The 24063-nt window shown below is 41.9% G+C and overlaps 1 protein-coding gene and 2 non-coding genes across 6 annotated transcripts in view; 2 read left to right on the top strand and 1 right to left on the bottom strand.

Moving 5' to 3' along the window:
* Nucleotides 1-1532: 1532 nt before the first annotated feature.
* Nucleotides 1533-1604, bottom strand: TRNAD-GUC (transfer RNA aspartic acid (anticodon GUC)). The gene has a single exon. It is a non-coding gene; the product is annotated as a tRNA-Asp (tRNA).
* Nucleotides 1605-2220: 616 nt separating this feature from the next.
* Nucleotides 2221-2292, top strand: TRNAW-CCA (transfer RNA tryptophan (anticodon CCA)). The gene has a single exon. It is a non-coding gene; the product is annotated as a tRNA-Trp (tRNA).
* Nucleotides 2293-13359: 11067 nt separating this feature from the next.
* The window catches only part of TMPO (thymopoietin), a 31229-nt gene continuing 20525 nt past the window's right edge, over nt 13360-24063 (top strand). For 3 of the 4 annotated variants that reach the window (XM_060245219.1, XM_060245221.1, XM_060245222.1), the window contains exon 1: nt 13363-13853. In XM_060245219.1, coding sequence (XP_060101202.1) covers nt 13590-13853 — 264 coding nt within the window. In that variant the 5' untranslated portion in view covers nt 13363-13589. Of the gene's footprint in view, nt 13854-24063 lie in introns of all 4 variants that reach the window. The other variant, XM_060245220.1, reaches the window with a different exon arrangement.

Genomic DNA, 24063 nt, shown 5'->3' on the forward strand with positions numbered 1-24063 from the left:
TTGCACTTGATTATCCCAGATGGTGTGGCCTAATATGCTAATGAGTGTGTGACCTAATATGCTAACATTAGGGGATGTGGCCTAATATGCTACTGAGTTCCTGCTGGGCTTTTTCTACAAAAAAACCCTGGACCTATGCATTTGCCTAGGGCAGCAGGCCATGTGTGTGTGTGTGCCAGATTAGGCTCTCCCCACATAATTTCAAATAGGAAAACAATTATTTTTATTAATTTTGCCAGCCTGAATCGTTCTCCCTTGGCGGAGCACTGTTTTTTTAAGTTGATAATTTTTATGGCCCGCGAATGATGTTATAAATATCCATATGGCCCTTGGCAGAATAAAGGTTCCCCACCTCTGGTCTACAGCATGATGGTGCTTTGATTTCATTTCAGCATAAATATCATATGAATTCATGAGGATCCATGCTTTGGAACCCTGTTTTTGCACGGGTGTGGCGCCATGAATCTGTGGAGGCATGATTTGTGTGGTGCTGCCTATAATCTAAGACATTATCTACATTATGATGGTGGCTTTATTTCATTTCAGTGTAAAAATCATATGAATTAATGAAGATCCGTGTAGATCCTTTACTTATTTCCAATATTGACAATTGAGGGATAGAGAGGGGAGGAATAAAATTCACAGCAAAAATTGAAGCGCTGTTGTTCTAGGTATTCAATATTAAATTGAAAGGCGCTGCATATTTTTTTAAGCATTTGTGATTAAACTTTTGTACCTCATTCTAAGCCAAGTCTGAAAGAGTCTTTGAGGCTCAGATTTCCATTCAGCCACAGGAAGGTCACCAGTGGTGAAGCGATTCACTGGCACCTCAGGCGTTGTAAGCATAAGAAGCAGGGGAAACCATTTATAGAGGAAGGCTGGGATAAAAATCTCATAATAGATGGCTACGATGCTCCTGAAGGACAAATAAATCTTAGCTGCCTCACTGTTCCTTAAAGGCAGATTTTATTTTGTATCCTTCAGTTCTTTGCGTTTATAGAACGATCAAAGGTACGATAAAGTCCTGAATGCAGGTGGGCAGCTATGTCGGTCTGAAGCAATAGACCAGAGTTTGAGCCCAGTGGCACCTTTAAACAAAGTTTATTTCTGGGTATAAGCTTTCGTGTGTCTCCACACTTCTTCAAATACCTGCATGCACATCTGAAGATAACTGAAGCCTGAAGGCTCATGAAAACTTATACCCAGAATTAAACTTTCTTGGCCTTAAAGCTGCCACTGGACTCAAACTTTGTTTTTAAATTCTAATTACACTTAAAAACCTGTTACTTCCTGGGAGAGAGAAAACAAACATTTAGTTTAATACTTCACATTCACGCCGCCATTAAATTTTGAGTACTTCTGCATAGGGGTGTTTGTGAAAATACTTGTTCGTTTCCCTGCCTGTCAGTTGGAGGTCGGAGTTCAAGCTCTTGCTTGGGTGAATGTTTCTTGAGCCTGTTTAATAACAATAACTGTAGTTGTAGGAGACAGGGCTTCACTTGAGAACGCAAAAAAAAAAAAAAGTACAACTTCTCCTCGTCGGGGAATCGAACCCCGGTCTCCCGCGTGACAGGCGGGGATACTTACCACTATACTAACGAGGAGCAACTTGTAAAAGATTTTCTCTTTACAGCTTATATAGATAGAATATATCAATGACGTAACCCAATACAAAGGAAGTTGAGGGAAGTCACAATTTAGGGCGTGTATGGAGTGTGGCGGGGCTAAGGTGGAGGAAAGAAATAAAGGGCAGCGATCTGGAGAATAGCTATCAGTATCCAACTGAAATCATTCCGCGGGAACTATTTTTCCATTGCTAGAAAGTGCTGCGAGATCCGGCAAGTCTGTTACCTGGTGTTAAAAGGGACCCACACGGATGCATCGGAGCAGAAGGCTTTTATCAGGGTGGTAGCCTCTACCAGAGAAAGGAAAAAAGCACTCGCGTAGAACGCCCACAAAGGAATGGTAGGCTCTGTCACGGCTCTTCAACAGTGTGGAGTGTGAAAATCTCGCATCCGCCCTCCGAATTGAGGACTGTTTCTGATTGTGTTTGAATGACCAAAGGCCTAGATAGGGGCTCAAAAGCAGTATAGATTTATTAAATTTAGTTATATTTTCCCTAACTTTTATCTAGTGTGGTTGAATTTAGGGAATAATTCTTGGGCTCCAAGATTTGGACTCATGTAGTTTTATAAATCTACTTACCCCAAAAGCCACGAGGACCTCGTGGCGCAACGGTAGCGCGTCTGACTCCAGATCAGAAGGCTGCGTGTTCGAATCACGTCGGGGTCATATAAACTTTTTCCTAAACGGCTTCCCACCCCCCTCATTCTCCGGTTTCTACAAGATACATGCTGTTTTATCATTTGCGTGATACAAAAGGGATACTATGTTACAACTTAAGGGCTCGATCACCGCTATACATGCATTCCGTGAAATATAATGTATGAAATGGAAGATTCATGCTTGAAGTCCTTCATTTGTTAATTCTACAGCGCAGACAGGTAAGATGATGGACAGGGCGTGGCTTACTCAAACAGTTCTATCCCTCCCCCATTAAAAAAAACAAACCCTAATGCCGAAGGGAAACGTTTTAAAATACCTTCTCACTAGTCCTCTGGTCTGATAAGTATGGAGCTCCCCTCCCTTGATTTCTCTATGTGATTTTGATTAGATAATTGCACAAAAAGGCCAGTGAATTTTCCATCGTTTTATTTTAGCAATTTTGTATTAGTGATTTATTTGGGTCCTTATGTTTCCTCGACATCGTGAAGAAGCTTACAACATTCTACGACCTGACAACAAAGCAAAAACAACCAAATGTAAACAGCTAATACTGGGTCTGGCCCAGCTATGGAGAGGGGGCGGGGAGCAAGATTATTCGAGATGAGGCAGTTAAAGTATACTGAGTACTGGGAGGTGTACCCTGCGATCCCTTGAAAATCACGAAGGATTTTGGTGCACAATTAGACAGTATGAAGTTGTTATCCGTTGGGACTCCTTCAGAATAGTTCTTTGTTATTTAAATACTTCTTTTACAGATTTCAGTTTATAAAGTCAACGAAGGAAAGGAGAAAAATACATTCCTTACAATGAACACTCTCCTTAAGATTTCTGTCTCCAGAGTGCAGAAGCCCTGTGTGGATATTTTAATAAATAACAGATACTTTTGCAGCTAAACCACTTAACACTTTCTTTTGGCTCCTTATTTCTATGACTTTTCTTAAGGCTCTCGCAACTTTTAAAATAAATTCTACCTCTAATAAAGGGCTCCAGAATTTTAAAGTTTCCTACCAATCAAATTTGCATGTAGCTCAATCCATCCTATCACAGGGAAGCTAAGAAATAGCCAATCCTCTCCAAGTTCTAGGCCTTCTTCAGCCAATAAGAAAAGAACTTTTCAAGTTTCACTGCCTTTCTCAACTATATTTTCACCCGGTTATTTTTAAAGGCTGGTTGGTAGAGAGCCGTCTCTCTTTTTATCACGCCGCCTTTCTGCGATACACATGAAATAAATAATTGGCCACCCTGTAATACCCATGCACAGAAAGGGAAAGGACGGGAAGGGGGAAGGAAAACAAACTCAGGTACCAGCTCTTAGATAAGTTCTTTGACGAAACAGAGCAAACGAGTACTAGGACACAGTTGCTGGAGAGCAAGGATCCAATTTGGCGATTGGTCCCAGCTAAGTGAACGCGGGGAGGGAGAGCAGCTGCTGATGAAAGCGGGTTTTGACTGATTTGACGTAACCCGACTTTGCTTTTGTCTACACACCGAATTTAGACCATTTTCACACAAGATTCTAAAAAAGTCTATTTGTGCAGCTAGTGACTCATTCATGTGCAACAGAATATAATAGAGAAACTGAATGAGCCTACCTGCCTTAAGTATTAATCGCCTGGCAGTACTTTACTCAATCACCATGCAATGGTTAGCATTGGCCTTCCCCAGTTTCAGTTGCTCAGGAAGGGCAGTGCGCAATTCCTTTGATTCCCAGAACTGTACTTTGCTCTGCCTTCCTTCAGGTGACACAGCACTTGCCTCAACTGTTCCTGCCCCCCCTCCTTTCACTTTTCTTTCTTCTTTCTATGAGCCTGTCTGTCATGAAAGTTAGAAACCTGCTTGTCTGCATATCTCGTTCCTTTAAAGTTTTGCAAGCCAGCACCTGCAAGGATAGTCCAGGTAATTTCAGTTCATAGCGTATCAGCTACCTTCTCCAAATGAGTTTCAGTCATCACTGTTCACTGTGTCAGGAGCTCAAGAAACAGTTTAAACAATCCAAATAATATTTTTTTTAAATCAGAATTTATCCATTCTGTGGTCAACTCTAATATTTTTCTTGTGAATTCAGAAAACCTGTTTATTGTGATTGGCTGTTTTAAGTCAGATGCAAGGAAGATGGGCCGTTACTCTTGTCGAACAGGGAGCCCCAGTAACTTCAGCTTATCCCTGAATGAAAAGCTGCACAAGTGAAATTACTCTTGATTTGGTTTATGAGCCAGAAAATCCTGATTTCTTGAAGTAAACCATTTCAAAGTACAGGTGTAAAAACAAAAATTAACAAGGCAGACACACCTTAGTGTTCACTTGCAAAGTTAGCAGTACTGTCCCAAGTAGAGTTGCACCCTTCTATATCCATTGACTCCAAAGGATTTAGGGGTGTAAATCTGCTTCAGATTGTACTATAAATGACACAAATGTTACAGGCATACATTGTGTAATGTACTGAGTGACGAGGCGTGTTGAAGGCAACATACTTTATTGCGAGTACACTACAAGAGAGAGAACACGCGGGCCGGGTCCCGCTTATATACATACCCCGGAACAACCCTCAGTCTGGCCAAGTCCAATCCTGGCCGGTTAACTTCCCACCACAGATCTTAATAGGCGGGGCATGTTTGGGAGCTACATCCGGGGACCAGTGGACTTCCACTGGCCTCCTCCGTAGCATCCGCTGTGTTGTAATTTCAGGCGTGAAATGCAGGACACAACACATTGGATGTTTTCGATAGTGTAATTAGAACTTCCACCACTACCCCCATGCTATTGATTTTTCTTCTGGCATTTCTGGCACAGAAAACTGTTACAGCTTTATCTTTAAAATGTAGTGAAAAGTAGCAACATTGTATTAACTCTCCCCTTCTCAACTCAGACATAATGCCACACCACTTTTGGAATTCTACTTTTTATTTACTTATAAACAAACATTGAGATGTTCTGTGTTCCCCACTTGCATGTCTGGTCACTGATTAGAAATGAGAGTAAACATTAACATGGCTTCACCCAGCAACACCAATTCCCCCAATCCTGCAGCCAATCTGTCACATGGGGATGAGCTTCTGAGCTGACTGGTGGGATTGCTACAGAAAGCTTTCTCTGATCACAGGGAAAGGATATGAGTAACAAACAAGTTATATGGAAATGCTTACACTTTATTTATTTAAAAATTCTACCCTCCTAAATTTTCTTTAAAAGCTTACAAAAATCTGCATAGCATTTCATAAAATAATTAAGTCACAATAAAATAACATAATCCCAGTTCCCCATAACACATTTTTTTTGTAAATACAAAAACTAGCCTTCAAAATCAATCAATACTCAAACTCCATAAACCTGATCATCATGCAAATGGGAAAGCTTTCAGAAACCCAAGCTATAAAATTCAGCAAATAATGGATTAACTCTTAAAGGTTTGCTGGAGAGGGTAGTCTTGTATTATTTCCTGAATCTTGCCAAAGAAAATACCCAGTGCCAAAACAGAAGGCTATAGCCCTTACAGAATTCAAATGCAACTTTCCAAAGATAAGAAAACTGTTAAGCTGAACTAGTACCCTTGAGTTGTGCCTGAAAACAAGCAGGAGCACAATGCAACTGTTGCAGTAGGGGTGCTATGTGTAAATAACACTCTATGCTGCCTATGAGGTTAAAAGTGTCCACCTAGGGTCCACCAGACCCAGATCTGCCCTACTATGGAAGCTCGCTTGTGGCCTTGGAACACATGCTCTCAGCCTAAAATACTTTACAAGGTTGTTGTGGGAATAAAATGAAGGAGAGGGGAATGATGTAAGCCATATTAAATGCCCCTGAGAAAAAGGCAGGGCACAAACGAAATAAACAACTTTTGCAAAAGCTGAAGTTTCTAAGTTACCTTCAAGGGCAGCCCCATGTATATTCCACAAGGAACTCACTGGTCAAATTAACACCTTCACACTAACAGCATGTGTATAAACATTCTATTTAGTGTAGCAAACATACAAAACACAATGTACAAATCCTATGCAGCTATTCAAAGCCAGAGCACACAAGTTGCTTTCTTTCTCCCCCAGTTACTCTTTTCACCATTCAATATCCATAAGGCCTTTAGTATATTTCAGAAGTCCATAGTTTGGGTGGAGTTAAAGGCATTTGGCTGTAAAATTTCCACTGAGAGAAAAGAAGGAACCATATCCCCAGGATTCTGTACGGTTTCGCATCATCAGTCCTTCATCAGCCTTCCCTCCCATTGATGATGCTTTCGGAGCTAATTTTTAAGACATTTCGTTATATAAAACAGAAAAATCAACCCCTTTTCCCCACATGTGCTTATCATCAAACAACTCACCAACAGTATATTCCTTCAAACACAGATCAACACATGCTGCTTTAGAGTTTCTGCTTCCAGTTCTCAACTCTCACACTCCCTAGGATTTGTACATTGTATTTGTACATTGTATTTGTACATTGTATTTTGTATGTTTGCTGCACTAAATAGAACATTTGCTGCACTAAATAGAACATTTATACACACGCTGTTAGTGTGAAGGTGTTAATTTGACCAGTTTGTTTCTTGTTGTAATTTCACTATACACCGGTATCTGCATTGTACTACCATTTATATTCCAAGCTGGAGGTTACAGAATGGATTGCTGTGACTAGGCCAAACGGGCAGAGAAGTAGAGAGAGTTTTCATATGTCAGAGAAAGCAATTCAAGCCCAAGTGCTAACCTGTTTCTCAAAAAGTAAGATATGGTCCAAGGACGCTCTAGGCCAGGGATGTTGAACTCACTTGTTAGGAGAGCCGGATCTGACACAAATGGGATTTTGTGGGGCAGGGACATGTGTATCATAAAATGTAATGTGACATAGTGGAGATATAAATTTTATAAATGACACAGGCAAACACAAAGGTATTTTTAATATCTTTAAGAATATTATTTTAAAAAATACAAACATGCTTAAAACTCTTATAATATTTTGTTTAAAATGGAAAGGTGGGGGAATAGTGGGATTTGGCAATGCAATCTTTAAAATAAAACATCCAGCAAAAAAGCACAAGGATCACAGCAGAAACTAAAAATATAAAATGTTCTGAGCCTGGGAAAACAATGAAATGGCATTGCAAGCTTCTCCCCTCCCCTGGTCTACTCAGATTGGCAATGGCTCTTCAGTGTAATATTCCCCTTTGGCTGTGGGTTTCCAGGTTAGAGTGCTCACTAGGTCAGGTCAATTGAGGAGAGCCAAGCTGGCTCAAAGCAGCAACCCTTTACTTGCAAGGACACAACGCCGGGAAGCTGGCTAAAGGAATGCTGAAAAGTGAAACTGATTTCCACTCCACTGAAACACATTGCAGCACAGAAAGAGTTGCAAGGAAAATGTGGAATGGATTATCCATTAAGATCTCTGAGCCCCATCTATCTGAGCACAGAGGCCTTAATGGATAATCTGTTCCACATTTTCCTTGCAGCTTTGCTTTCTGCTGCAGCCAGCAAAGACAAGGCATAAAGATCAGGGAACTTTGGCAGCCTTGGAGCTCTAAAGGGTGAGGACAGGTGTTGTTTTACACCTCTGTTCTAGATGCTTTTATTATATTTTGTAAGCCATATTAGGCAGGTTCCCCTGAAGAAGCATAATTAAAATTCCTGAAATAAATAGGTAAATAGAAGGAGTCTTCCATTTGCTGAATCAAAGATGAACATGATTGTTCTTTGCTGAATGTTAGTTCATGCTCTGAAATTATTTTAAAGGATTTCTATACACCTGCACTATCACCCATGCCTGTGATCAATGTAATCTATAATAATAACACCATGGTTTGTGATGCTATGTTGGCACAATAGCATACTCCATTGTAAGTCCAGGATGTCTTATGACTGAGCTGTTAATTTGTTCTTGATAACATCAATTATAGATGTATCTTCCTTTTCCAACCTTATTGAAAATATTTAGTCAGTAAAAACAGGACATTTTACAATGAGATGAAATGGTATTTTCATGTTATTCCTGAATCCATCCATCAGACATAAGGTATTGGTTTGGTCTGAAATGCATTGTAACTGACTGGCATAAAGCTTATGAGCTAAGAGCCTGCATTTGTCGTGGATGGCCTTCATAGACACCCAAAGGAGAAAAATATTGATTCAGTTTCTTGTTTTTTCAATACAATAGTTACATTTACAGTGTAAAACAAATGATGTTTATATTTAGAATCTCATAAAAGAACTAGCATTAATAAATATCTAAGTTATTTTTTCTTTCACATTAAAGGGCATCTTTTTCTCTTTCTACAAATTCAGTGATTCTAGAAGGATACTGCACGGAATATTTTTTGGCTCTCCTCTCTGTTCAGCATGCCTCACATTTTTGGGCAGATGCTCAGCTATTTTTTCAACAGGGAATAACTACACAGAGATTTCAGTGTAGCTCACTCCCACATAAACCTGCATAGGACTGCAGCCTTAATAGCACTATTTACAATATATATATAGTACATATATATAAACAAACAAAGCGACAAATTCAATTACCTGTTTTAACAGTATACTTGGCAGTTCCAGTAGATCAGCAGTAATTTGTTTGATACTGTGCTCTATCATGGCAATGCTGTGAGAGTGCAGCTTTCCACATCTGGAATTATTTTGGAATGTGAGGCAAGTTAAGACTTTGCATAGCTTTGCAGAGCATATAAAGCAGCCATCTGGTCACATATCTGAAGGACCATCTCTCCCAGTATAAATCTCTGCCCTACCTCAAATCCTCTTGGAGTTCTGTTCTGATCATACACCCCTTTAAATCTATTAGCAGCATAATTCTAAAGTTACATCCATTTATTTCAATAGATTTAGAAGAGTCTAACTCTGCTTAAGATTGCACTGTTGTATTGGGAGCCACATTAGCCTGATTTTGGAGGCGTTGTAAAGGCTTCCTATTTAAAATGGCATTTGAATAGGGATTTTTTTTTTGTACCTGGCTGTGCTTTGGGAAATTGGATTTCTGGAAGTCCCAAACAGGTGCCTGGAAATTGTAACCAGGTAGATGAGGGCAAATAAATAACCTGAAGTTCAATTCACACCAAAATTGAGGTGCTGCTAGATAGTAACAAAGCTGTTTAAGCACTGAGGAGTCAACCTGTTCTGAAGGTGGTTGCAACAGTGTGAAGACTTCGAGTGTCCTGGCCCCACTGATGGACCTCCTATGGCACCTGGGTTTTTGGCCACTATGTGACAGAGTGTTGGACTGGATGGGCCATTGGCCTGATCCAATGTGACTTCTCTTATGTTCTTATGTCCCTCTGAAGGAACAGGTTAGTAGCTTAAGGATATTGCTGATTGTCACCTACAGCCGGATCTGCTCCGTAGCATGTACTGCCTTTTATCGGCTTTGGCTGATATGCCAGCTACTGCCATCCCTTGAAAAGCGTGATCTATCCACAGTGAGTACATCCAGGTTAAATTATTGTAATGTCCTTTACACAGGGTTTCCTTTGAAAATTGTCCAAAATGCAACAGCCACGTTATTGCCAGGGATTAATACATATATCACTTGACTGCTGAAAGATCTGCGCTGGCTATTTATTTCTGGGCATAATTTAAAGAGCTGTTTTTTAGATAAAAGACCTACATGGCTTGAGGCTAGGGTACTTGAAGAACCACCCCCTCCAATGCTATCCAGCCTGCCAGTTAACATCTGCCTCACAAGGACTGCTGCATGTGCCTTTAAAAAGGTGAGGCAGATGGCATCCCAAGACAGGGTTTTTCCAAGTAGTGGCACCTCATTTGTGAGATGTCCTTCCTCCTGAGACACTTGTTGCCTAGGTTGTTCTGTTTTAGGCACCAGGTCAAAATTCCTGTTCACCTACACATTTAATTATTGGATTGGGTTTTTTTTTAAAACACAGTTTTATTCTGGGAACTTGTTTTTATAGTCTCTGTATTTATGTTGGTCTGGGTTTATTTTTTTCCATTGCTGGATTTTAATTAATATATGTAAATGTTTTGTTTCTATTATTTTTATTTTGGAAGCTACTTTGGGCAGGTTCCTGGAGAGGTGACATAACACATTTTTAAGCAAATAAATTATATATCTATTTCCTCATATAATTTCTCCCCAACTTACATTGTCCTCTGCCATTTTATCTTTTCACTGTGTGAAGTACATTAAGTTGAGCATGTGTGACTGGCCCAAGGTTACTCAGCAAGCTTCCATAATAGAGGAGGGATTCAAACATGTTTCCCAGATGCTAGGATAACACTAAGCACTACACCCCACTGGCACATTTGGACAGGTTCTTTGTGTTTTAAATTGTTTTGACATTTTTATTTTGTACAGTACTTTTTTGTAAACCACTCTAAGCAATTGTAGATAGTAGGAAAGATGGGATATAAATATTTTAGTTAACATAATTCTTTGTAACCTCCTCAGTGCTGTTAATTATCAAAACATCCATCGACTTCGAGTGAAACATTGCCATTTCCATCTGCTGTGGTAGTCCCCTGAAATTCTCCTTGTAACTGTCAGTGGAACAGCATGAACAGCACTGAGATGCACAGTGAGGGTCTGCAGCAAGAGGTGAATCATTGGAAATTGCCACTACCACACCCTTTGGAATGCCATTCTGTTGGAGGAACTATGTGATTGGACACAGGGTGTCATCTCAATGATCAGACTGCAGATGCATATTAAGTGTATCCACATGTCAAAAACTTTCTGTTCTGTTAACACATGAAGGTGAAGGGGTAAGAGTATTCTATGTGAGTTTTTGAAGCAGAAAGATAATTGAAATCTTCCCTGCATTCTGGGATAGCCAAGAAACTGCTGAATTAATTGGTTTTCCTGAATCAGTGGATTAATTCTGAACAGTTCCTTTGATGGCTGCTTTAAATGGAAATAAGTAAAAGTCGGATCTACACAGATCTTCATGAATTCATGATTTTTACACTGAAATGAAATAAAGCCACCATCATAATGCAGATAATGTCTTAGATTATAGACAGCACCACACAAATCATGCCTCCACAGATTCGTGGCACCACATCCGTGCGAAAAAAGGGTTCCAAAGCATGGATCCTCATGAATTCATATGATTTTTACGCTGAAATGAAATCAAAGCACCATCATGCTGTAGATCAGGGGTGGGGAACCTTTTTTCTGCCAAGGGCCATATGGATATTTATAACATCATTTGCAGGCCACAAAAAAAATATCAACTTAAAAAAACAGTGCTCCGCCAAGGGAGAACGATTCAGGCTGGCAAAATTAATACAAATAATTGTTTTTCTATTTGAAGTAATGTGGGGAGAGCCTAATTTGGTGCGCGCGCGCACACACACACACAGCCCGCTGCCCTAGGCAAATGCATAGGTCCAGGGGTTTTTTGTAGAAAAAGCCCAGCAGGAACTCAGTAGCATATTAGACCACAACCCCAAATATTAGCATATTAGGTCACACACTCATTAGCATATTAAGCCACACCATCTGGGATAATCAAGTGCAAACTGAACTGTGGCAGTAACTTTTCCAGGCCCCGCAGCAATTCTGTCCAGCCAGACAGGCCCCAGGGAGGCTGCTGCACAGTACATCTGGGCCCTGTGATCCCTACTTGGCCCTGGGGAGGCTGCTGCACAGCGTGGCTGAGCCCCATGATCCTCACTGGCCAGCCAGGCCCCAGAGCGGCTGCCACGTGGCTCGGTTCAGCCCAGCAATCCCCAAGGGCCACACCAAATGACCTCAAGAGTCGCATATTGCCCTTGGGACAGAGGTTCTCCACCCCTGCTGTAGACCATGTCTCAGACTATAGACAGTAACAGAGAAATCATGCCTCCACAAATTTGTGGCACCACAACAGTGGAAAAACATGTTTCCAAAGCACAAATCCGCAGTCTAAGCTGTGTTCTACTGCATGATGGTGATTGGGATTTGTTTTAATGTAAAACTCATATGAATTCACGAGGATCCATTTAGATCCGTTTTTTACCCAGACCCGCTTTAAATTACTTCCCATGGCAGCTTGCCCCCAACTTTCATGATTTTATCTGTCCAGTGGCACTTTAGAGACCAACAAGATATTCAGGATATAAGTTTTTTAGAATTATCACACGTAATATTTTAGCTGGTTTTCCCCTGAACTTTATGGAGGGAAGAGGTTTTTATAGAAACCAAACCCTGCAAACAAATTTATTATGACAAACTAGTTGGGTGAAGCAGATAACAGATTAGGGATTTTCACACAGACATTCACCCTTGTTTTGTGTATGTGAGAAAAAAAGAGTTGCAGAAGCAAGGTAAGGAGGGTGAAGAGTCGGATTCATTTTATGTCCTGCCAATCATAAAGTGTGCAAGGTCTACATAACAAGCATCTGTATATGCAGATACTGAAAGCCATTCTTCGATAAAGCTGGAGGTTATGCTCCCCAATCTATGCGTTGTTCAGCAGTACCAAAGGCACAAGGTAGCCTTTTGTTTTTTAAAAGTTTTTAAAAATTGTTACCGGCGCTTAAGCCATCTGTTTCTTTTTGCATAACCAGAAACACTAGTCACTCAGTGACTACACATTTTAAAGTTCTGGTTCACACAAATGGGGAAAGTACATGTAGGAGTTCTATGCAGTGAGTCTAGTATTTTTATGCAAAAACAAAAACCCTACCAAGAACTATCGGAATGGCACCAAAAGATGCTGCTCTGGCATGAAATAATACCACCCACAACGCGCTCTAGAAAATTGCTGACAGTTTTTATTAAAGCACAAGCTACAACCTGTTATTGTGAACAAGGATTACACATGCTTCTCTCCTCACAGCAGAAACCTACTCCACAAAGTCTCTGAGAACAAGACTCCCCCACCCCCATTACCGGCCTCTCTCCTCAGTCTCTGAACAAATAATTTGGTAATCTCCACTCAAAAATGCCTTTGCTATACAAAGTATGGGAGAGAAATGAACGCTCCTCACGGCCACCTCTTTTCTACCTCCGCCTCCTGTCCATCAGAGCCCTCCATCTGGAGGGAAGGAAACCACTTTCGCGGCACAGGCTCCACTCCCGCCTAGCTGAATTTAAACTGCGTAACCAGAGCTCGCGCAAAGCTCCAGTTCTGATGGGAACCCGCGCGCCGCTCCTCTTAGCCGCAGAGCCAATAGGAGAGCGCCTTTGTGTTTCCGGTGACCAATCTGGGAGCGCTTTATTGGTGAGCGGGCAAAGCGGCTCGTTGTGCGCGCTGGAAAGGAGTTGGGTGCTGGGCAGGTTATTTCTCCTCCCTTCTCCCACCCCCCTCCTCTTTGTTGGCGCTTCCCTCTGTTCGCTATCTCCTGGGAGGGCGACGACAGAGGCCGAGCCTGGCGATGCCCGAGTTCCTGGAGGACCCGTCGGTGTTGACCAAGGAAAAGCTGAAGAGCGAGCTGATCGCGAACAATGTGAGCCTGCCGGGCGGCGAGCAGCGTAAAGACGTCTATGTGCAGCTCTACCTCCAGCATCTTACCGCCCGCAACGCGCCTGGAGCCGCAGCGCAGCCCGACTTCTCAAGCGATGAGGAGCGAGAGACAACTCCGCTCGCCGTCAGGAACAGAGCAGGAGGCGGCGTTGGCGGCACTGTTGCCGTGGGCCGGGTGAGCGGCAGTGCATCTCGTTTCTTCTCTGGTAGGGCAAAGGGGGGTGGGACAGCAGGCCGAGTACTGAGGGCTGTATCCTGTGAGCGTCGAGGGAGTGATAGAGTTTTCCCGCTTTCTATGAGGGGGGCGGCGCCATGTTTTGTCATGGCGGGGGCGGGGAGGAGACGGTGCCTGCACGTGGAGAGAGAGCCTCGGTGACTGCTTTCGGGAGGCGGCAAGAAACCTTTGCAGGAAGTCGGGGTTGAATATGTTCCCCGTTGGTGGGGGTTCATGGCCTTCGCCAGATCTTTCCTAGTGATGTTGAATAGCTCTGTTCCTAAACTTCGTCGGCGTCTTTCCTAGCAAACGGGTTTCCTGTCTGCATAACTTCGGACTACCAGGCACGATGTGTAGCTGTTGGCCCCGAGCCGGAGCTTGTTAGGAATTTACTCTTGTCCGGTATTCAGGTCTCCACGTGGAAGGCTGATCGCCAACCAGAGCTACGAATCCTGTGCATTCTTACTTGTGAATAAATGTCCCCTAACTAAGTGGCTTTCTTAGTTAAGAAAAAAATGTATCGGATCAGTCTGTCAGTGCTGAAAATGAAGTTTGGACTAGCCTTTCGGAAGCTTTGTTATGGACTGTTCAACAGTCGTTTGTGCTTTTTGCTTTCTTTTAGAAACGTCACTCAAAACTCTGAAGTGAGCATGTTTGCTTTCCTTCATCTACCACATTTGCTGCCACTGGGTATTGCAGTTTCTTCTATGTAATTGCTGCATTCTTAACTTAAGATGATACCTGCTTCCCAGATAAAACATTTTTAAATAACTCATTAAAATAACTCTTGTTAATAGCATAAGGTAAGAGCCCAGTAGCACCTTTAAGACGAACAAAGTTTTCTTCAAGATATAAGCTTTCATGTGTTACACACAGAACAGGTGTGTGTAAAACACATGGAAACTTATACCTTGAATAACTTCGTTGGTCTTAAAGGTGTTACTGGACTTTTCTGTTGCTTCAGACCACCATGATTACCCACTTGATCTATCTTGTTAATAGTGACCTAATACTTCATTGCAAGACATTTCTTCTTGAAGTGTGCTGTGCGTGCGTTGTTTAGTGGAAGACCTGAACATGGAACTCATTGAGAAATCTTGGGTTACCAAACTAAAATGTGAACAGCTGGTGTTGAGTAGAGAAAGTGGCTTTGAAGGTTGAGATAACTGATGTTTAAAAGGGGTACAAAACATTGATTCTTGATTGGTCCCCTGCAGTGAAGACTTGTGGTCTAGATATTTATTTTTATGGAATACTTGACAGAACTGAGGAAAGTGCAGTTGAATGTTTTTTATGTGTTGATGCAACATCCCCCCAGAGTTGGAAACGACTGGTGCTTGCACAGGGGACTACCTATACTTTTTTTAAAAATTGAAAAGAAGTACAGACAGCAATGTGTATTACATGGCTTACATTACACAGAATGTAAGAAATCTTATGTTCTGAATAAAACTTAGTTGGTCTAAAAGGTGCACTTGTCTGCTGCTTTGTTCTAGTGCAGGGGTGGCCAACGGTAGCTCTTCAGATGTTTTTTGCCTACCATCAACCCCAGCCAGCATGACCAATGGCTGAGGCTGATGGGAGTTGTAGGCAAAAAATATCTAGAGAGCTACCGTTGGCCACCCCTGTTCTAGTGCATTGCAGGGGTTATTCTTTTCTGACTATTCCCCTCCCCCACCTAGAGAATCTCAACAGTCTTTTGCAATAATAGTTAGCTTTGTTTTTTTAGGGCAGTTGCAAATACTGTTTTTAGTAGTATTAGTGGTAGTGACAAAAATGTGTTATAAAATGCAAGCGCAAAAAAAAATTCTAACCAGGAAATTTGGTACCACTGCTTCATGGTCCTGTGGTTGCTGTAGTACCTGCACTGTCCCTGCTTGTTTGTCTGGAGCAGCAGTGATGAATGTGAATATTGTTGGTGTCTAATGTTCTTAACCATGAATTCTCAATGTAGTTAAGCTCACAGGTACTTTCTGAGATACCATAGTGAGTACCATGCTTTTGTTCAGGGCTTTTTTTGTAAAAGCCCAGCAAACTCATTTGCATATTAGGCCACACACCCTGATACAAAGCCAGCCATAACTGTGTTCCTATGCATTCCTGTTCAAAAAAAGCTCTGCTTTTGTTTTTAAAGTCTCTGCACTCTTGGTACATGGATGTTTGTTTTTGCCTAGTCACCCATGTGTGTTTTTAAATTGAAGTTGCAATTAAATGAAAACATTAGGGGAGAAAGGAATTTTCACACTAAGTGAAATACAAGAACTAGAGGAAACAAGGAACAAGAAGATAGATTTAAATGCACATCCCAGCCAAGGACACTCACTCTATCTTCCTTGTACTTGCTATATCTCAGATATCTTTGCACATATCTGAAATAAAATTCTTATGGTCTCTTATTGACTTCAACTAGATTATGAATATCAAAATCCCTTATCCCACACAACCTTGCAGATGTTAACCTTCTACAAGGTATTTCAATAGGCAGTGTAAGTAATAAGTTTACTAATATTAAAGTCTTTGGGCCCCTTTTAGAAGGTGAAATCTTTCATTTCTGGTGGTGGTGGAGTTTTTCTGGTAGCCCATATAGCTGCAAGCAAATACGTATTTTTAATGGAGCCAGTGTGCAAGTTCATGGGTCTGTTATCTTTTAAGCTGTGGCTACTCTCTGGTCTTCATGGTTCTTCCTCCCATCCTGAACCCATCATGGTCTCCTGACAGTAACTTCTCAGTCCTCTCACACTTCAAAGCTGGAGTGGGGATGAAAGGTAGTTTTAAGAGAGAACAAGGAGAAGAGAAAAGATATTTGAAATGTGATGGAGGAAGTATGAACAAGGAGAGGGAGATTAGAGTGGTCTGGGAATGGTAATCTGAATGCTGCTGTGCTTTTGTTTTGTTTTTTTAAACCTACTGTGTTTGGTAGTTTAGTTTAGAGCAACAGGGAATGTATGGTAGGGTAAAATGAAAAATGCAAAGTGGATAGTTTCACTGTATAAATGCATGCATGGAAATTATATCTTTTAAAACAGAATTTTCTTGCAGTTGGTACATCTTGCTGGCTTTTGGCTGTTAGTAATAACATTTGGAAGTCACTCTCCAAAAGCTATTTTTATAAGTACAATCTTTACTGTCTAATAAAAGAGTGTACATAATTAATAGTAGTGAATGCCAGAAGGATACTAGTAGTAAAGTACTTTCATCTTCAGAATCAATCACCATATTTAGGAATATAATAAAGTTAGGAAACAGAAGCATTATTTCAAAGCAGTTTTTGTATGATCTGATTATGTAGAGGTGTGCAGCACAGAGATTTGTCGTAGTCATTATTAGACAATGATTCATGAAACTGATTTATAAGTGGTTGTTTGAGAATGTTCCAATGCACTACTAAGTCACACATGCTTCAAGGCCATTGGATTAGAAGTACATAACTACTTGGAAATTTACTGTTGCATTTGATACAGTCTTCTCAAGAGGCTTTATCTTAGCACATTTCACTTATTCCAAAAGGAAATAAAATATTTATACACACCATATTTCTTCAAGGAGGCTTTTCAGTGCTCTCTAAATTGTCCCAGTTTTTCCATCAGAAAAATTGAAAATGAAGTCCTCAAGACATTTACCATGCTATTTGTGTTGCTTAAGGAAAGTCTTGTCTGAATTATTTTCATTGATTCCAAAATAAAGTATTTCTAAGTATTTCAGTGCTCCCCAAAATTTCCATTGGAAAAACTGAATGAAATTCTAATTCTTCCATGCTCTATATATTTTGAATGTGAGGAGGGGGAGGAATCTCTTTCTCCCTGAGTTCTGCCAAATTTTGCAGTTGTCCACTGAAAGGTTGGAAGAAGTCCTTGGGGGAAAAACAGCTTTTTTTACCTGTGCCATCACACCTCTATTACATCAAGAGAGCCACTGTTTAAACACTTTTTCCTTTTTTTCTCTGCACCGCATTTCTACCTAAATCCACTCCTGTTCACACACACCCTTTTCTCTCTTCATAGCACACTCTTCTCCATACTGCCATAGATTTGGACCTTCATATTTCTCCCATTTGTCTACTCACAAGTCTTTGTACAGTTCCATCTCATAGGATCTGTTAATCTACATGCAACTGCCATGGAAGTACATTAAATGCATTCTCAGTTAATCTTCTTTGCAGTGGTGAGCCAGTTCTTCCAGTCTGCAGCAGAAGTTAGTCATACACATTACTGATGAGCTCATTTGTGGCATCACAACCCACCTGCCCCTATCCTTTGAGTGATTTGGTAGAGTTATTTGGTAGAATGATTTGGTAGAGTTACTGAGAGTTTCTAAAAAGCTTGAAGGGACTGACAAGGAGAAATAACTCTGGATTTTCTGGTTCACAGGCACACAAGATGGGCACTCTGAGCAATTCAAACATAGTGTGATTCTCAGATATATATATTCTTTGCAGTGTGGTTTACAGGAAGCGACAAGCTAAAATATAGTGTGACTTCATTGCACACTTCTGAATGCAAAGAAAAGCAATACCTAAGTAGTGACAGGTTTTCCTTCCATTTTGGCTCATGCACTATGAGCTTTGGGTGGACTTTATACAACTTTTGTTATGTTGGTAATGCGGCAGCCATCACAATGTAGCTTAATTTCATACCTTCAAAATCATGCGAAAACATAGCGCAAGCCATTAGAGATGGCATGAACCAATAAACGAATTGTGGTTCATGCACAAATCAGGCCAATTTGTGCTACATTTCAAACTGATTCGTGGAATTGTGTTGTCCCAATCCAAAAATGAAGCACTTTTTTTTTCTGTGTATTGTTTGTTTTTGCAGTTCGTTTGCAGGGCTGCCTGGTGCTGATTCAGTCAATTTCTAGGCAATGTTGGGGATCGACTTTTGAGAGCCCTAGAAACACCCATAGGCTTGATAGCTGTTCTAGGAACCAACTGCAGAGCTCGCACTTTGCAGCATGAAGAGAGGCGTTAGCTGTCATGAGAGAGCTGAAGCTGCGTTTTCCTGGGGGCACCTGCTTTGGGGGGCTATAATTTGGACATTCCAAATCCAATCTTTGCCAAACTTGGAGAGTGGGTGGAGGAGAGCCTGCTGAAGACTCCCAGTGAATTCAGTGTCTCTGACTCATGAGGGGGCTGTTCTGCACCTCCCAAAGCAAATGAACCATGAAACAGTTCAGGAAATCAAATGAACCAACCAAATCACCACTTTTCTGGTTTATTCCCATCTCTACAAACCATGGCTCCCAACCATGTTAAGTACTGTCTTCCTGGAACTTGACACAATGCTGACACAATTGGAAACCTTAATGTAAGTTCCTCATGTAAAACCTGTAACTCAGGAAGATGCACTACTGTACTTGCTTCCATAAAACCAGCATTATGCAAAGAGATACTGCTCAGATGTTCTTAACCATTGTCTGAGGCTCTTCATTCACTCTGTATTTGGCAAATACGGGTTATTCCTCAGGTTATATATATTGTACAGGAAAACATAGTTTGCATCTACTTCTTACTGGATATATTTGCTTATAGAAAAGCCAGACATTTATATTTCCATAAGAAAGGGGTAAGATGTGACTCTTCAAATTATTGTCCAGTCAGCCTACTCAGTGTGGTGGGCAAGTTGTATGCTGCACATTTATGTTGGAAATTATGAGATTGGATTGATAAGGAGAACATTCTGAGATAGACAAATAGGCTTCCATAATATGCCAGTAATACAATTCTGTAGGATATAGAAGTTACACAAGATGCATTTTATATTTTTAATTCAATAAAATTGGTTAGATTTGACAAAATTTTTCCCCAAAGCAAGCATAATAATAACTTTATATTTCTATCCTGCCCTCCCCGCCAAGGCAGGCTCAGGGCGGCTGAGCAAAAAGGGGATGTTTTGTTCCTTCAGGGTGTCTGCAGAGGGATTCTGTTTAAACTTATTTTATCCCAACAGTGGAATTACACTAATTAGTTGAAGTAAAAAGTCTTGAAAGTATCTTGTGCAGACATTATTTATGGATGCATGGCACTTGTCTCTTCTGCTGATTGATCAGTTGACTGTTGGATTCTATAAACTGCCTGCTTTTCTGGTAACACCTAGCACAGTGATGGCGAACCTTTTAGGGCCCAAGTGCCCAAACTGCAACCCAAAACCCACTTATTTATCGCAAGTGCCAACATGGCAATTTAACCTGATTACTGAGGTTTTAGTTAGAAAAAACAACTCATAGTGAAATTAACAAACTGAAAGAACATTTGGTCTGGATAGCATTTGCTTAGGAAACCAACAAAATAGTAACATGTCAAAATGGGAGATTGATGGTGAGAGTGTCATAAGGCAATAAATGGAGGCTGTTCATTGGTCTGTTGCTTTCAAGTCTGGGTTAAACTGAGAACATGCCTTTCCCAGAAGTGTTCCTGTCCATCTGATTTACTTTTGAACATGTAACATACATTATGGGAGAGCCAGTTTGGTGTAGTGGTTAAGTCTGTAGAGGAGATTGTGAGCCGCTCTGAGACTCTTCGGAGTGGAGGGCGGGATATAAATCCAATATCATCATCTTCTTCCTCTTATAAACATCATTCTAGTTTGCCATTAGGAAAAAAGAATACATTAAAATATAGTGTGTCTAGTAGGAGCTGGTGGTTAGGGTGTCCAAATCAGATATGGGAGGTCCTGATTCATATGCCCATTCTGCCCTGGCAGCTTGCTGGGAAACCTTGGACCAGTGATATACTCTGAGTTAACCCGCCTCATAGGTTCGTTGTGAGGATAAAAGAGAAGGGAAGAGTGTGTCAAACCACTTCAGTGTCCTTTGGGGGAGAAAGGCAGGGGATACATGATATTAGTTAATAAATTAAGTTGATGAAAGGAGTCAACTGATTTGTATGGCTAAATCGGAGTCCAGCAGGACCTCAGAGAACAAGTTTTTTGAGTGTCAAAGCTCCTTTTATCTAATCGAGTGAGCTCTAATGCTGGAAAGCTTGTGCCCCCTTTCCCAAATCTTGTTGGTCTCTAAGGTGCCCCTGGGCTTCAATCTAGTTTTACTATGGACCAGCACAGCTACCCTTAGAAAATTCAGAAAAAAATTTTAACAGTAAGAGTTGTTCAGCAGTGCAATCGTTAAGCAGCAGCTGGGCAAACACTTGTCAGGGATGCTCTGGAAAACAAGAACAGCAGTGCAACAGTTCAAAAACAGCTTATCAACAATTTGCCTTATGGTCTCTGTAGCTTGAAAGAGCTCTGCTCAGATACTGCTATCAGAAGCATTGTATTTGAAAGCAAGGAAGCCTGCAGTTCCTCCCTTTCCACTCCTAAACCACAGGCGATCCTGGCTGCTGTTTCTGCCAGATTAGTGGGATCCAACATTTCCTGTAATAAACCCACATCCCTTTTAAAAAAATGCTTGATACAAGGTCCTGGTCTCTCCCCTATCCCCACACACTCATGCTCTCTTCTTCCCTTCAGCTTGGACCATGCCACAACAGTTTTGAAATTTCATTTTCATTTCATTTTCATTTTATTTGATTTATATCCCACCCTACCCCACCAAAGCGGGCTCAGGGTGGCTCACAACATAAAAATTCTAACAATAAAATTCAAGAATTAAAATACAATAATAATTTACATAATTAAAACAACTAATATATCAATACATTGATCAATCTCAGTGTGCTATCTTATAGTCTTCCGTCAAAATATTTCAATGTTTCAATGCCAGTCAGTTATAGGCCAACCGGAAGAGGACTGTCTTACAGGCCCTCTGGAACTGTCCAATGTCCCGCAGGGCCCTGACCTCTTCCGGTAACTGGTTCTACCAGCAAGGGGCTGTGTTTGAGAAGGCCCTGTCCCTAGTTGACTTCAACCAGGCTTCCTTTGGCCCAGGATTACAAGCAGATTTCTAGAGCCGGATCGTAGCACTCTCTGGGGGACATATGGGAAGAGATGGTCCCTAAGGTAGGCAGGTCCTAGGCCATATAGGGCTTTAAAGGTAATAACCAGCACCTTGTACTGGACTCGGTATATTATTGGCAGCCAGTGCAGTCCCCGGAGGCCCAGCTGAATATGCTCCTGTCTAGGGAGCCCTAATAACAGCCGAGCGGTGGCGTTCTGCACTAGGTGCAACTTCCGGGTTCAGCACAGGGGCAGCCCCATGTAGAGGGCATTACAGTAATCCAACCTTGAGGTGACCGTTGCATGGATCACTGTTGCCAGATCATCCTGCTCCAGGAAAGGAGCCAACTGCCTCGCCCACCTAAGATGAAAAAATGCGGACTTAGCAGTGGCTGCTACTTGGGCCTCCATGGTTAAGGCAGGCTCAAGTAGTACCCCCAAGCTCTTGACCCTGTGCGCCATTGTCAGTGGCACATTGTCAGTGGAAATATGAAATGCTACCAGGTCTTGGCCACATGAAAACGTGAAGCTGACATCTCTCTAGTGCACGGGTGGCCAAACTGTGACTCGGGAGCCACATGTGGCTCTTTCACACACATCATGTGGCTCTTGAAGCCAAGCCAGCCAGTGGCTTGAAGAACGCATTTAAAGTTCAAGTTGCTTTTTTCCACCTCTCTCTCCCTCCCCACCTATTCTCCTTCCTTCCTTCTCTCAGAAATCTGACGTTCATGTCTGGTGGCTCTCACACATATGGCATTTATTCTATGTGGCTCTTATATTAAGCAAGTTTGGTCACCCCTGCCCTAGTAGGTCCCATCTAACCCCTTCCCTAAAACTGCAGGAACACCTGCAAGGAGTTTTCCTCTGTGTGTTGTGCTTGGAGGCTGCATTGTGGTTGCACCCACCCCCCATGTCAGAATTCCAAAGGTGCCCATGAGCTCAAAAAGGTTGGCATGCCCTGTTGTCTCTCTGAAGGAGGCCCAGTTAGGGTTGCCAGGTTTGGGTTGGGAAATACCTGGAGATTTGGGGAAAGGAGCCTGAGTTTGGGGAGAAGAGGAGCTTCAATGAGATATGACTCCAGAGCCTCGTGCATGGGGGTGGGGTGAGGGAGTGCACATGCCCACAGAGAGGGCTCCGAGTGCCACCTCTGGCACCTGTGCCATAGGTTTGCCACCACTGACGTAGCACATTTCTGTAACCAGCATAGACTAGTGTCTTCCCTTTATTCACAGATAAGGCTCAATCTCTTGTTTAACCAAATGGTCAAAAGCATCTTTATTTCTTCAGAGATATTTTGAGGCTTGGTTTCCCCACCCCCAATCTTATTTCTTTCTTGGATCTCTGTTTAACAGGGCACCTGAACAGCTTGCCTGTGCCAACACGGGGAGCTCAGTTCTGCTGACTTTGGTGCCTCTTACTGGCTGCTAGTTATAACTGCAAGCTTCCCTACTTCAAAGCATTGAATTTTGGTTGGTCCTAGCTAGGCTAATTTGTCCATTGTGTTTCTTACTGAAAGATGTAATAACCACAGTTCTGTCTACACTAAATACAGTTCGGTACAAAATTAATAACCTTGCTTTTTAGAAGTAGTGATGGTTAGAGAATTAATGCAAGAATGTAAAAATGTGGTAATGTTTACTACATAGCCAATTTACCTGAAAGGTAGAGGAGCCCTAGGATTGAATTTTAAATTCAGATGCAAATTACCAGTATCTGCAATAATGGAACCTTTTGTGTATAATCTTTTTAGAGGAATTATTTTATGGAGAGGGCTGTCTTACTTTGATACTCTCTCGTTGGAAAGATGGACATTCGTACTTTTTAAATCCCAATTCATCTTGACATGCCACATACATAGTGTGTCATTTAAGTACCATATTTTTCGGACCATAAGACGCACTTCCCCTCCCAAAAAAGTGGAGGGGAAAGTGTGTGCATCTTATGGAGCGAAGGTACCTTCCTCGGGGGGGGGGGGGGGATCCGCTGCCTCCGCCTCCGATCCCGGCGCTTCCCCCGCGCCTGCCTGCCTCCAGTTTCTTCCAGCAAGCGCTGGGATCGCTCCACGCTGTCCCCACCGCAAACCCAGCGCTTCGCGAGCACCGGCTGCGGAGGGGGCAGTGTGCTTCCTCCGTGCCTGTCTGCCTGGCTCCAGCTCTGATGCTTACAGCAAGCGCCAGGATCGCTCCCTCCACCCTCCGATCCCAGCGCTTGCTTTAAGCATCAGAGCTGGAGCCAGGCAGACAGGCATGGAGGAAGCACGCTGCCCCCTCCGCAGCCGGCGCTCG

This window comes from Heteronotia binoei, chromosome 8 (assembly GCF_032191835.1).
Source record: "Heteronotia binoei isolate CCM8104 ecotype False Entrance Well chromosome 8, APGP_CSIRO_Hbin_v1, whole genome shotgun sequence".
In the NCBI taxonomy this organism is placed as follows: Eukaryota; Metazoa; Chordata; class Lepidosauria; order Squamata; family Gekkonidae; genus Heteronotia; species Heteronotia binoei.